The sequence below is a fragment of the Bacillus rossius genome, chromosome 16, assembly GCF_032445375.1.
Source record: "Bacillus rossius redtenbacheri isolate Brsri chromosome 16, Brsri_v3, whole genome shotgun sequence".
Lineage (NCBI taxonomy): Eukaryota > Metazoa > Arthropoda > Insecta > Phasmatodea > Bacillidae > Bacillus > Bacillus rossius.
Window position 1 is genome coordinate 44,794,671 of NC_086343.1, and position 15,829 is coordinate 44,810,499.

Sequence of the window (15,829 nt, forward strand, 5' to 3'; positions counted from 1 at the left end):
GAATTCTTCGTGCTTTCAAATCAATTATCATGCCTGTTTTTGCAATAAAATCGGAACCAAAAATTAAATCTGCGGCCAAATCATCTGCTACTAAGAATGGGAAAGACCAAGAAAACAAATCGATTTTTACTTTAACAAAAACAATACGATTTACCTTCAAAGGCTGTTCAGCAGCTGTAAAACATTTTATTTTTATTGGCTCTACCTTTTGAATCAAACGGTCTTGTTGTAATTTCCTGAATAGCTGACCTGACACGAATGATCGCACGGATCCAGTATCTATTAGGCCTGGAACTTCTTGTTTTCCAATTATTGTGTTGGCGTAGGGCAAAACTGTGGGTATATTAGCTAGAATATTATGACATGTTCTTTTGTCCGTGGTTCGCGGACAATTACATTGTCTGCACATAGGCCTAAACGTGTTACAGTTTTCCGTTTGCTTGTCTTGACGAGCTTTGTCTTTCTTAGCTCGCCTTTGTTTCTGTTTTCTTCTTTTATTTTTTCCTCTGTGTGAGGAAGCGGTGTTCTGTTGAAACTTTTGGTCGGGTTTGGCATTAGGTTCGGTGTGAAAGGAAAAATTTCTAACTGTTGTTTGGGCGGCTGGCTCAGAAAGAATTCTTTCTGGCCAGCGATTTACACGTTTTTTGAATCACGCGAATTTTGATAGTTTGGGCGATAGTTTTTTGCGCGACACTGTTCAATGTAGTGCCCGGGTCTTTTGCAGTACCTGCAGACAGGTATCCGTTCCTCTTTATTTTGAGGCTTAGCGACTTGTTCATTGCTGTTTTTGTGTTGCGAATTTTTGTTATAATACTGCTGTTTATTTTCTGTTACTCTGGTATTGTTGTGGGCGTAGACATTAGCTTCTCTATTTCGCTGGTGGTCTGCGTATTCTACATTCGTGTTGGAGATGCACAAGCGATCAAGCTCGGCAAAATTTTGTGGTCGGGCCTGAAAAACTGCTCGTGATCGTTCCTGCGGGTTAATTCCATCTAGGATGTTTGAGACTATCTCACTCTCAGATACTCGCAACCGAAGAATTTGAGCGGCTAGTTTGATGTCTGCTATGTAATTAGGCAAGGCTTCATTTCTTTGTTGTAGCCTGTTGTACCATTCCAACCTGATGTTGGTCATCAAACGGGCTGGAATAAAATAATTTAGAATGTCCTCATGAAATTGGTCAAAAGAATAATTTTGCTCAATGGCGAGCGTCACTCGCTCGCTCAAGGGTGGTTGTGTGAAGGGGAAAATAACTTCTAGGAGTTCCCTGTCTGGAAGGTTTGCCTTTTGTTTAATTTTGAACAAGTTCTTTAGGAAGTCGATTAGACTCTTGGGCTCCAACCCTGTGGTTTCCTGAAAATTAGCCAGCAGTCTTTCGACGGGATTAGGTATCTTGGCGTAAAAACTACCTCCAGTTGTTTGATTGAAGGTAGGAACCACAGGTACTGGGTTCGGTGCTAGATTAGAGGCGTGAGGTGTGACTGGCGGAGGTTGAGTTTGGTTTTGAAGGTGGTATACCTGCGGGCCCAATGGCAGGTATGTGGTGGCGGGGCTGGGGTAAGGAAGTTGTGATTCAATCCTGCCACCAGGGTGCACAGGAGCTGGTTGTGGTAGCGTAGCTGCCAGGGTGGAAGGAAAGGCTGTCAGTGGCGAAACTGACCTTCCACTGGCCGAGGAGGTGGGAAGGGCTTCCGGAGAGGTATGGAGGGATGTGAAGGCTGACCGGAATTCATGATAGGGATTGAAAATGGCGGGTGAGGTGGAGGGTAGGTATATGGGTTGGGGCATGTAAACAGGATGAGCTGAGAGCGAATGCGTAGGATAGGCGAAGGTGACATTGGTGCTCGGGTGAGTACCCGTCGCCATGACAGTCGCAGATGGAAAATGAGATGGTGTGAATGTCGAAGTCAGTGCCCGGCGACGTGATGTCAAGGGGGGTGAGGGTGGTGGGGAGGGTGAAAGAGGTGGGGTAGGGACTGGGCTGCCTCCAGTGTGCATTTGTTTTAGGGGTTCCTGTACTTGACTGTCAGTTACTCCTCCTGCCACTGCCTCTACGGGTTCAAGTGTTCTTTGGTCGATTGTGGCTAGTTTGCTCCGCAATTGGAAATTTAGACCAGGAATCTGTTGCCTACATTTCTCGATCTCCTTTTGGTAGATCCCATTTAATTTTTTGGTGGCTAGTATTGTGAGGTTGGTAAATCTCGTGCCAATATGACTCAAGCGAGTTAGCGCACGTAAGATGTTGTTTCTATTTGTCTCGTTTCGTACAGAATTAGTATAACTGTGGAGTTCCTGAAATTTACTACAAACACAGTTAAATTCCTCCAAAAAGTCCAAGTCAGCGAGATTAGTGACTTGTGGTTGAATTTCCTCGGCACACGCAGCTCGGAATCTTTTCCGGAGCGTGGCCACGTCACCGAGGCTTGACAACCCTCGAAATCGGAGTTCATACTCCAGCTCGTCACGGAGGAGATACTCTGGCGTGAGCATTGTGTCCCTTTCGTAGGTGGAGCTTGGTCCAGTCTTACGAGAACAGCAAAACATATACAAAGATTTACGTTGATTGGCCAACCAACAAACTATTGTTGAAACAAACTATGGTTGAAACAGTACATTAAATTCTACACAAGACACTCTTAATTTAACTTAGCTTAGTTTAATAATATCGTAGTTGCTCCAACGGGTCGGAAGTATGTGCCCAGAATACAGAAAGTTAACTATTTTTGCCGGCAGACGAATGAGTTGGTACGCCTGTCGGCGTCGCTCTCGGAGGTAAGCGACCTCTGGGACCTGCGTGAACAAGGAAGGAGGGGGTGGTAGGCGACTTGCTATCATGCACGCGTGGCAAGATTACAGCTGTCAACAGACGCCACTGCCCTCGGCCGTCGGGCGAGGAGAAAAGGGGGGGAGGGGTGTCTGTGACCTTGTGCCTGTCACGTCCGAGGACGCGCGATGGGGGGGGGAAGGTCAGCTGGCTGGATGAAAGACGTCTTGCGCGCTACGCGCTACCTAAGTCCGCACGGGAATTTAAAACTCAATATAAATTTTAAAAATTTAACTCATTATAACTAGGGGGTGTACCAGCGATCAGTTTACAATATTATTACAAAATTATTATCATCAAAAATTAATTAAAAAAATTTTTTTTTTTACTTTTAATTTTAGTTTAGGTATGCTTATGTTGTTCAGGTATGCCTATAGACCAAAGTAACCACGCTCTGCTACCAAGTTGTCACACCCCTCGTGCCTCAAAATAGAATTATTTGGAATTAATTAAAAGAGCCTTGGAAACAAGCTGGAAAAAAAAATACGTTAAATGAAATGATTTACCAGAGGCGACACGAAGTGGGAACAAACACAATTTAGGAACTTTCAGTAACAAGCAAAGGGGAAGTTGTAGGATCGTTGTAATCAATAAAATAAAAACTACACAATTAACTTGATCTATAGTTTCCCTGTTTTATTTGCCCTGATTCATTATCATGTTTCCATTATTTTAACATACACACAAAAGGTTTTAACAATTTTCAAAGATTAACAAAAGGAAAACGAAAATAGGCCGGCCTATGCTTACTGAGAACAGTTTACATTCGTAGTTTGACATATAAACATTTGCATTATAACTTTCACACCCAAAGTTGGATGGATTCGATTATTACATTGATAATTAGTTCTATTAGTTTTACATTTTCTTGAGAAAAACACTGGTCGCTGGTGAGTTGGTCGTCCGCTTAAGATAGTTCGTAGCTAGGTAAGGGGGAAATGTTGAATTTACATTACCACCCGGGGTCTTCAAACGATCACGGCTGGTGGTAGAAAGTTTCTTCTGATGTTTCTTCCCACGGAACAGGGAAGGGGGGAGGCCACGAGATGAGAGTATCAATCTCTCCCGGTCATCGAACCCTGTCTGCAACAGTCCAAATCAAAACTGAAGAGAACTGGTATACAGGCAGTCTATGGGGCAGAAAATGCCCGAAAAAAATTTAAAGGGAAAAAGGAGGGTTCGCGAATCATCACTCACCAAAACAGGGGAGTTGCCCAGCACGCTGCAGTCGTGGAGTCAGCCAGGCTCGGGAGCTCGCGAATTGCGCGGCAGGACGCGGATGAATTCTTCATAATAATAAATTTCAAAGAGAAAAATTTCTAAGGCAAATAACTAAACTATGCAGACAGACTAATCTACTAAAATGGACTTGAGGGATAGCATCCCTTATACAACGCGACTACATAGTCGTTAGCGGTCGGATGAAGTCTCGCCGATTCGCCGATACTCGATGGAGGCCTGTCTGCAGACGCGACGCGAGTTGGTCTGTGTCGCTGGAAGTTGCGTCCCGTAATTAAAAATGCCCACCGGCTCTAACAGGTGGAAGAGGGGGGTGTCTGGGCCGCCGAAAAATACCGAAGTTGCCCGAATGCGGGCAAAAAAAAACTCTAGCAGGAGTCTTGAAGTTGGCCACACTGGGCGACCGTAGCGATCTCTGTCGGAGGTGGTCTGAGTTGAAAACAATCGACTCGACCACGGTGTCCATATAACACAAGGCAAAGCAGGTGCTGCTCTCTGGCGCCCTAACGGGCAGGCAAGCGGAGAAGTTCGCGACTTGGCCGCTAGGAAGCGCTAGTGATCAGTTTTGGCGCCTTCGTTTTTGCGTGGCAGACCTAGAGAACGGTCACCGGTCCCCAGGGGGTTACGACCGGTCATTGGTCTTACTTGGAACTGAGAAGGGGGGGAGGTGGGGGTAAAATGCAACGTTGGTGGGAAACTACGCCCCGTCGTGGCTACAGAGGGGCGAATATAACACTACAACGTGATGAAAAAGGCGGATCTCAGCTCGTCTCTGCGAACTGGTCGCCTGCAAGCTACAGCCTTGCCTATGCAGTTAGAGTCACGAAGGGAAATAATATTACAGGCTTGAGGCGTGACTGAAGGCGGGGGAAATGGTAAGCGGTCTGCCAGTCAGTGATTAGGCCAGCAGAATATCCGATACGCCGATGGGAAAGGGGCTCCAGAGCACTGAGACAAAGTTTAACTCAGAGGAGTACACCGGACTAACAAATTAAAATTACACTATAGTAGAGCAAATAAAATTTCCACACAAAAATTTAAAATCATAATAAAAATTTAAAATATCTCGTGTCGAATTTACTAATTAACGGCACACATGTCAAATATTGGGACAATCCTTGGTATCAGCCCTGAGGCGGTTTTAATATTATAAATAATTTTCGAAAAAGTGCTTTATTTAATTCGCATGCAATTGAAAAGTAGAAAAAAAAAGTTGACGCCGACCGCCAATGCTCCTCTATGTCGCATAGACCGCTATGCCTCATCAAAGTCTCCTAGAAGCGTGTGCACCGAACGCGCCCGTGCGCGCAGCTAAGTGTAGTGCGTGCGTCGAGGCGATCGCCGTGCAACGAGTCCTGCGCCGGCGCAAGGATCCGGCCGGGTGTGGCATATCCTTCCGCCGCACTACAACAAATTGTTATAATTATGTTTTTCCACAGGATTTTATTGAACATTATTTTTCAGTAATTAATAATTCTTTGCTAAATCATGTTTCACTGTGCGATTTGTCCCGAACCTGGCCGGTTCAGTTTCCCGCGAAATTCACACGTTTCCGCGGGAGGGCTGGCGGGGGAGGGGGGTCGCGCGCGGCGACACCGCCAGTGTCCTTCGAGAGCTCAACCAGGCCGGCAGCCTGCGCGCAACGCGGAACCTTCAACCTTTGCATTCACCGACATGTAGTTTTCCATAGTGTAAATTCTTTTCAACCTTTTGTACAGTTCCGCGGTCGGCCTCAATTTACCATGAGGTACTTAACTTAATTCAATCAGTGCTCCGAGATGAGTGTTTTACGTCATACGTAAGTACTGTGGGGAGAGTATGTGTTTTTACGTCGGCGCTTCACGCCCAACCTAGCCTACAGGCTACTTAGTTTTGGCCCGCACGGGGCAACCAGCAGGCGACACGTGCCATCCAACTTAATAACGATTCAGTCCCTGGGACACACCTAGACACCACGTAGAGTCGCCGGAGACACGGGCCTACGTGTCGCTAGCCCAGTTTATCCAGAGCTAGGTATTAGTGTAGTGTATTGTGCTTCAAAATATCGTGTGCCATGTCAGTGTCTTTTGTAACTTTCGCGTCACGTATACGAGTCTGCCCCTCACGCGCATAAGAATCGTGAGCCGCCACTGAGGAAGTGAGCTGCGCGTGTGACTAGTCGCGTCGGGCAAACCGTTACGGCCAGAACGGGCAGCACCATGTATTGGGCTGTGCTGTATTAAATTCACCAACTATCTGAAGAGGTTTTGTGTTATTATTCAGGCGTCCCGAGTGGCCTCAACAGCTCGGGGGGCCCTACTGCGTTGACCCCTACCTCTAGCCACAAGGCCGAACCTTCCCTGAGAACACGAACCTAACAAAATCACGTCTATATAATCGGAGGTAGCGGGGACGGCGTCAAAGTTATTACGTATATTTTATGAAGAATTGGCGTTCCTCTTAAAGATCTCGAGTTTTTTCTTTAAAATATAATTTCGAATGTCTTAAATAAATTTTTGTTTGGAAGCCTGCAATCGGCTGTAGAAGCTATAGCATGCAAGAAAAACAGGGCTCGCGAACTTGTTGCTGTCCGTCGACATTAAAAGTTTCGGTTCAATCAGTTATTCTAAAATATACTTGTTGTTAAGGATGATTAAATCTTACATTTGCCATGTAGCTCATATCTAGGCTATCCTGGCAGTATTGTTAGCAAGTGTGATAGAATACATATAAATTAGTAGTTTTAATATAGCTTTAATTATTTATAATAGTTTTTGTTTATATATTACTATTTTATTTGGTGTGATTTGGGGATAATGTTTTTGAAATAGTGAAATTGTAGCGAAAGTGTCATGGAAACCATGTGTCTGTGTAACTGTTGTTGTTGCAGTCCAAATCCATTCTTTTGACTCCGGTCAATTTGAAATCTTTGTTTTACTTCAATACTCCTTAACAAGTTTGGGAATGAATGTTGGTTATAAATGCTGTTCTCAGGATAAGTAGAGGAACGTCTTTAGTGTCCGGAAAAGCGGAAAAGTTGTGACGTAAGTTTAGACCACGGTCTAAGAAGGGGAGGTCTGGACACTCGCCAGATAAAAGTGACCACTTACTGTCTCCATAGTTCGTTCGACGTCCGCTATTCAACTCTAGCGCTAGGTGTCTTGCGGTGGAAATATATCACTAGACGTTATGATGAATTTGTCAATTCTCGTGAAAAACAAACAATAGGTAAATAAGGGCGCGGTTACACGGGACCCTGAACAACTTCAGGTGAACATGTTTAAGTAAACACGTTTACAAACGCGAAAGTGTACGGTTACACTGTAGTTGCTGAAAAGTGTGTTTAGCTCTAATACCGATTGTCTACTGTCAACGAATGACTGTGTTGTTGATCTCTATTTTGTAATTGTATCCAGAAAACGCGTGATTTTCTCACTTGTTTATACAGCATTATCAGCACAAATGGAATGTGTTTTATATTGCTCAATATTTTTTTTTTTTACAAATCGGGAATTCAAACAACATGCACAGTAAAATTTTTAAACTTATTTATTATTATTTTTTGAGCGAGAGTACCTATCTCAGTTTTAAGAAAATTAGGATCAATTAATATATATATATATATATATATATATATATATATATATATATATATATATATATAAAATTATCTGTTGATTATTTTTGTTGCATTCGGTAAAATATTACTGGAACTTGTGCCAGAAACACTTTCCATCTTGAATTTCTGCAAAGACTGTTTATATTCTAAACAGTCAATCAGAGGCTAATGTAGAAGATATGTCGATCTGAACTACTTTGCCAACCTGTTTAAGTTAAATGGGAAATGGCCTCGAACGAAACATGTTCAGACTGTGTGTAACCGCACTCAACAGCTGAACATGTTCACCTGAAGTAGTTCAGACTCCCGTGTAACCGCGCCCTAATATACGATACAACGATAGTTTAAAATCATCGCCGGAGGACGCACAGTAACGTGATAATCGGGCATAGGGCCACGTTTCCGCAACCTAATATAATAATATCTATAAAACTTAAAAAAATACACTCGTTTAAAAAGGTAATTTTAGGCAAATTACTGGAAATATCGCAATGCCGTTTTGCAGAATTATCAGGAATCATGTAAAGAAGTAAAAATAAGTTTTTTTTTTACTTTTTTTATTTCCATGGTGGCCCTCTACTCCATAATTACAAACGTAGAGAGTTACGTCAGTATTTGATGCACTGCAATGAATTTTAATAAAATTACACTATATTTTAACATTTAAAATTAAAGGCTGAATCAAATTACATAACTTGGCTGATTTACGTATTTGAATAACAATACCAAACCTGCATTTACAATACATTATTTGCTACACAAATAAGTGCCATCGTTAATGTTTTGTGTCTCATGTCAAGGGTTGACGCTTCACATAGTAGAGACGTATTTTTTTAAAAAAATTTTATTTACATTGCATTACAATATTTAAATAAAAAATATATACGTTTTTATAAGTTGTCGAAAACAAACAACACGCACATACACAGCAAGCAAAAACGTCACCGACCGCATGAATGCACAGGTATTGTAATGTAAATTACAAACTGCGATTACTCCTAAACGAGTTGGAATACCGTATCTGCGCCTTTTTGAAATAACAAAGGAAAGTTTAGAGCACTGAATAAAAGTATTTTGGGATTTTTATTATTTTTTTAAGGAAGAGACCGCAATCGTTTTGCAAATTTTGTATTTTAATAAAAAAAATGGTGTATTGTCAAACTACTTACAAACAGGTATTATCAGGGTTGTGCTGGTCATTAATAAAATTCGACATATTACATACATTTTTAAAAAAGTCGGGCCTATACAAAAATAAGTAATCTTTAGACTACATTCATACAAATAATAAAATTTAACTTACCTACTATTCCAATGACGTTTCCGAAATGATCTTTGTGTTCCTTTTTTTTTTTTTGTGAGAATGTCGTCTTCCACAAAATGTTTTTCGCATACATAATGGGATCTTTTAAGTACAAACTTGTCTCGTGGAATTTCTTTCTGCCACAATTGCCTAACATTGTCATCATTGGGAACTCGTAATATTGCAACTTTCTCGTCTGACTTTGCCTGATAATTTGTTTTGCAATGGTTTTACAATGGTTAGGCATTTTCACAATTAAAATAATATACGCTTATTCTCTTTACTAACAATCAATGCTCCTTGCTCACAATGAAGTTCCTGGCTTCCCGCCAATGCCAATGTGGAAACTATACTTCGTAACCTAATTTACCTAATTTATGAAATAATTCCAAATATTATAAAACATACATCCAATTTAATACTGTATCGATATCTGGAGATTAATGCATTTTTAACATTTAAATGAAAATTTAAATGATTATTATGTTGAGTTGTTCATAACAACAAAGCTTAAAATACCACCGCAGAACAACCAGCGCTACAGGTCAGATGGTGGAGCGGAGCGGAACTACGGAGACATTAGGCGTGCCACTTTTGCATGCTGGCCTGGTTGGGGAGTGTCCAGACCTCCCCTTCTTAGACCGTGGTTTAGACTATATTTACAAGAATAATATGAACATAAACAACTGAGATGAAACTAGCCACGAATCGCAGCTCCAGTTTGGAACAAGTACCGTAATTGTACCGTGCTTCAAAACTCCGGGAAGACAGATTATGCGCGTATTACATAATCAGCATAAAACTAAAATAAGCACATGAACTTGTTTATATCACGTTTGGTAGGAATTATACATGAAATATGCTCTGGCGTGTAAAAGCCCGTCTACAATAGCAATGTCCTAAACTGTGCCCGAAGGACACTCGTCGCTGATTGGTCCACGTGACCCTCTGACATGCGTCAAGTGGGCGAAGGTCCGAACCTACCTGTTCCGAAGACATTCGTCAATTTGAACTTTTTGTCCCAACCTGTGTACTTCGGACACAGAAAAAGAACAGAACACTCACGATATTTGAATTTCCGGTTCCCGTTTGAAATGTGATATGAGTTCATTTTTTAGCATTTACATTTGCCACTTTGCCTTACTGAATACATATATAATATTGAACTCCCACAACTTTCATAAGTTCAATCTCAAACTACAAAGCATCGAAACAGTAAACAAAAACATTTGGTTTTGCACATTTACTGTGCTCTGGTGACAACTTTAGAAATAAATACATTCGGACATCGGACATCACAATTGTGGACAGGGCAGTTTTCGGTGAGACAATGTGACGTCACTCACATTCGGATAAGGACACGGACCACGCACAGGTTCGGACTATTGTAGACGGGCTCTTACAGTTATAACCGGTAACTATTAGATTCAATCTTGTATTAAAAAAAAAAAAATTATAGATTGTGAGGGTTTGGAAAATGTTGTACATTAAAGGCCCGTCTACAATAGTCCGAACCTGTGCGTGGTCCGTGTCCTTATCCGAATGTGAGTGACGTCACATTGTCTCACCGAAAACTGCCCTGTCCACAATTGTGATGTTTCGATGTCCGAATGTATTGATTTCTAAAGTTGCTACCAGAGCGCAGTAAATGTGCTAAACAAAATGTTTTAGTTTATTGCTTTGATGCTTTGTAGTTTGAGATTGAAATTTTGAAAGTTGTGGGAGTTCAATTTTATATATTTATTCAGTAAGGCAAAGTAGCAAATGTAAATGCTAAAAAATGAACTCATATAACAGCAATCGAACAGCACTAATTTAAATGTCGTCTTGCTCTTCTTGAATTACCACACCTTCCATTTCCTTCAATAACAAAAACAAACACCACGTTTTCAAACGGGAAACGGAAATTCAAATATCGTGAGTGTTCTGTTCTTTTTCTGTGCCCGAAGTACACAGGTTGGGACAAAAAGTTAAAATTGACGAATGTCTTCGGACCAGGTAGATTCGGACCTTCGTCCAATTGACGCATGAGGTCAGAGGGTCACGTGGACCAATCAGCGACGAGTGTCCTTCGGACACATTTTAGGACATTGCTATTGTAGATGGGCCTTAATTAACGGCAGTGATGCCAACTTGGGGTTTTTCCCCCCAAATTTAGGGGTAATCAAGATGTACAGGTGTTTTTTTAGGGGGCACATTATTCCAGAATTTTTTTTGAGAGCGTGAAATCAAAGTGTAAATCTTGAAAAAAATTAATAAATAAAGAAAAGCATGTAAAATGACACAAAACAATAATTTTTAAACTGAGATAACGCTCAAGTGAACCCAAAAAACCACGAACTCAATACAAAAAAAAACGTACGACTCTATACAATTTATATTAAGCCTCGAACCCAACCAACCAACTAAACCAAACATAAACTCCAAGCGCGGCTATAAATAAAATATCAGAAATAATAGCTGAACGGTCAGTGTGCTTGTAAAATGCACCCACGTAAATACAACAGCTATTTTATACTACTTGAATGTATTTTATATTTATATTAGAAATAACCTCTCAAACAGAGTGTACGACAAAAACTTTAGGGGTTTTTAATCGAAATCTAGGGGGATTTGATGTTGGTCCTAGGGGGAACACTCTGTAGGAGTTGGCAACACTGATTAACGGGTAAGATTTGCCCCCGTGCTCTTAGTTATTGATAGACGTCTTTGAGCTGGACTCGTGTATAGTAACAAATATACACTTTTACTTGTGCTAATCAGGATGGGAAGCGTGGTTATATGATGGTTTTGGGAAGGAAATATATATGAAAATAATAATTCACACAAGTTATGTTTATAATATAATTTTCCGGTATTGTAAACTATAATTTTATTCTCCCCCCCCCCCCCCCCCAAATGTATTCTATTTTTCGATACCAATATTTCATTTTCATAGAAATAATACCTGCAGCCAGTGAAATTTTACGCAGTATCGTGAAATATACAACCGTGTTATATTTGTTACAAATGTTCATGATTCTCAAACATTAATGTTACGGTAAATGTCGTTAATTATGAGGAATATAATACCAGTATAGTAAAATAGAATAGTCAAGGTAGAACTGTATTTTACTATACATTACTAATAAAATATTATTTGTTAATTTCTCATTTTCAAAAATGTTAGTACCGGTATCTGAAACTATAATAGACGAAAATATGTACTACTTAGTAGTGGGTGTGGTGCGTTATTAACCATATTACCAGTAGAAGAAAATATATCAGCTTCAAGTTGATCACCTCCCAGTTTGTAAATACTTGTCCTTGAAAATACAGTTGAGTGCTCCAGACAACACAAACTGCAAAATTTGAGTGATGTTAAAACATAAACTAAAATATGTATATGTGTTGTTAATATACCTACCACCATACAAAAACATATATTCTTCATGTTGAGCACCATCCAGATTATAAATACTCGCCCTTAAAAATGCCTGTTGAAAGCTCCTGACAACACAAACTGCCAATTTAAAGGGTTGTTAAATCGTAAGCTAAAATATGTGCATTATAGTAGTAATGCATTCATTTATGTACATACATACCACTATATGTTTGTTTCTGTTATAAATTTATACAAAATATGTTGATTGCCTTATGTTTTTGAAAAAATTGGGTAATTGTTCTGTATCACGTATCCAATTTTATCCCTTGATGGTATGATCCTGTAAACACTGATCCTGTGGTACGTGATGCTCGCTGTTTTAATTTAGTACGTCGAAAGATCCCGATAACTGGTGCGTTTTATGATTCCATAACATTACTAATGATGTCACCAAGATGGCGTCGCTTACGTCATTACCACCCCAACATTCTTATGGGACAAGCGTGGGAATATGGGGGTTTTGGGTGGGGAACTATAAACACACTATTTCTCATGTATAAAATTTTTTACAAGGTTCCCACGCTCCTTGAAAGTACTTGAAAAGTGCTTGAAATGGTTTGAAGTAATCAAGGGCCCTTAAAAGTTCTTGGAAAAATATTTAGGTGCTTAAAAGTGCTGGATAAAATTTACACTAGTTGTAAGAGTTATAATTACGTTATATTTGTTTGGGACAAGTGAAAAGTGGGGCACCACAATTTAATTTTACGATATTTATGGTATGTTCAAATAGTTGTCACATAGATTAATGCCCCGTTTTTCGACGACATACGATAAGATATCTTCTATGTACTATTTTTATCGGCAGTTATGGTGTCATCAATGTTTTTGTTCTGATAAAAGTTCGGTAAAATGTTAAACTCAGCCAGTTTGCAATGTTACTGTTCCTCCGATAAGCTTTTATCTTTCTGTTTAAGTAATAGACAGAAAAAAAACAAACAATTCTGCACGTGTTCAAAATATGTATACGTACTAAAATTATTTCATAATATTTGGGTCCTTGAAATTTTTGAAAATGTCCTTGAATGTGCTTGAAAAGTGCTTGAATTTTTTTAGCTAAAAGGAGTGGGAACCATGTTTTAAATATTATGTTTCATCTGTATCGTTAACTTCACTATGATTTCACGAATTTCATGAATTTTAAACTTGTCCTATTTACTATAAAACTTTATGATTCTGAAAAATAAAAGTTGTGAGAGACGTGAATTATAAAGAATTAAAGCCGGCACTACACTAGAACGGATGAACTGTAGTCTACTTCATGATACTGCAGTCATTTTTTCTATTTTTTATTATTTTCATTTTTTATTTACCGGTATTGCAAAATACAATAGACCAGTTGGGACTTGAGTCTTCTTCACAATACCGTGAATATATTTCTTATGAATTCGTACTTTTAATACATTAATAATCGATATTGCTAAATACACTATACCGGGTGGGTACTGTAGTCTACTTCACGATACCGCGATTCTTCCCCGTTTTAGCACATACAATAGACAGCGTGGAACTGCATTCTACTTCTTTATAACTGTGAAATTTTTTTTTAAAAAATTATTTCTTTACAATTTAATTACCAGTATCACATAATAGACTATACTGAATGTGACTGTATTTTACTTCAAAATACCCATGGAATATTATCTCGAAACATCGTATTTATAATTAATCAAATACTGGTATCACAAATTACACTCCAGTCTATTTCATGTTACAGTGAAGTTTTTTCTTGTAATATTATCTTCCATAATTTATTGACTGTATCGCAAATTATACTACACAGCAAAAATTTTATTGGAAAAGTCTCTGTTTCACCACATAAAATACCAATTTCCCTATGAAACCTTACTTGTAATTAAATCTATTGTATGATTACCTATATAAATATTTCACCTCAATTAAATACGCAGTTGTCACCTAACACACAACAATACTTACACATAAAACATTTAAAAATCACAAAAACTTTGCATCCATTCAACCCCACTTACCTTTCTTGTTTTTACTGCAGTGATTCTATACTATCAATTTTTTTCTTACAGTTGCATTATTCACACCAAATCCATTTTCCATTTCTCCATTTCATTTTCCTATCTCGCGATATGCTAACCCTTATGTAGTTTATTTATGATTAATTCGTAATATTAAACTAATAAGACAGCTCATTGAGCTATTTCACAGTAATAATAATTGTGCTAAGTACATTTTAACAATTCAAAATTCTACCAATTCACCTTTTTTAAATATGCTAATTGAATATTACCTTATAATCATACTTTTATAAATTGTAACAAACAAATATTTTACCAAGCGAGACAAAGAAACAAGCATGTTTAAAAACGTGTAAGTGGGCATTGACGTGGTACCTGCTATGGTCGCCAACCCGCTAATATCCGTCCCCGCTGGGGCACGCACCCTCGATCATGTCCGCGCAGGGCCGCTGCCCAGTGAATCCCTACCCCCGTAAGAATGTATGTGTCATTTTAATCTGGTAAAATTCCCAAAAAGGAAAGTTCACTGTAAGAATGTGTGTGGCCCCTTCAACGCATTATAGTAAATCAACACTCATTATTTGTGGGTATCGCCTTCAGCACTATTTGATGGGGGAAGTTTAAGTAGGTATGTAATATTAAATGGCATGGTCCAAGCAAGTTTAAAAGAATCTTCCGTTAGACTCTAGCAGCCAATAATTATTCATGACATAATCACGTAAATCATTAAACCTTTTAAATTAATGTTCAATGCCGTTTAATTGTAAAGGAATGCTGTAAGACTCTTAGTTTGTAAGTGTAAATAAAAGTAGTTAAGTTTTGTTTGCATGTAATTGGCGGGAGAGCATGCTTCCGCCCCTCTCGCGCCCCTTCCCCATCTCTGGCAGTCTGCATCCAGCCTCCGTTCAGAGCTCATGCGTTGAGCGTCGCGGGAGAGCCTTCAAAGTTGAAACTTTGAGCGATTCGTTCTGTTCCATGAGTAATTAAACTGGAGCCGTGGTCTACGCTAACCGCTGTGACTCCGAACCATTTCACAGGAGGGATTAACCTTCTGCAGCTGCAGCTCACCGCCAGGTGACTCCCGTGTGCGGCACTAGCCGACTCCCGTCCGAGATCTGCGGGTAATTGTGTCGCGCACACTCCTACCGACTGCACTATCATCCTATACAGATATTTGTGTGTAGAACCCACTCCTCGGGACTGACCAGTTAAAACAGGTTGTAATGACAGCATAAATTTGTCAGTATCTGTGTTTCCTTGCTTTGTATTTCACTGTAGGCCAAAAATGGTCACAAAGGAACCTTCGATTTCTCAGGAAGTATTTGAGATAAAAATCTAAAATTTTCGACTTTAAGTGGCCTTTTGTCACCTAACAATTGAACCAATTTTTATTAAAATCAAAAAACATGGGTTACATGCAATGGATGAACTGACATGGAATGACCCTTTAGTT

The 15,829-nt window shown here is 39.5% G+C and overlaps 1 protein-coding gene across 11 annotated transcripts in view; it reads left to right on the forward strand.

Moving 5' to 3' along the window:
• Positions 1-6,910: 6,910 nt before the first annotated feature.
• LOC134540487 (gastrula zinc finger protein XlCGF26.1-like) overlaps positions 6,911-15,829 on the forward strand; it is a 206,645-nt gene continuing 197,726 nt past the window's right edge. For 3 of the 11 annotated variants that reach the window (XM_063383283.1, XM_063383284.1, XM_063383278.1), the window contains exon 1: positions 6,911-7,086. Coding sequence is in view for 4 of the 11 variants with exons in the window: in XM_063383287.1 (XP_063239357.1) it covers positions 7,510-7,572 (63 nt within the window). In the remaining 7 variants the exon portion in view is untranslated. The other 8 variants (XM_063383287.1, XM_063383286.1, XM_063383276.1 and 5 more) reach the window with 6 other exon arrangements.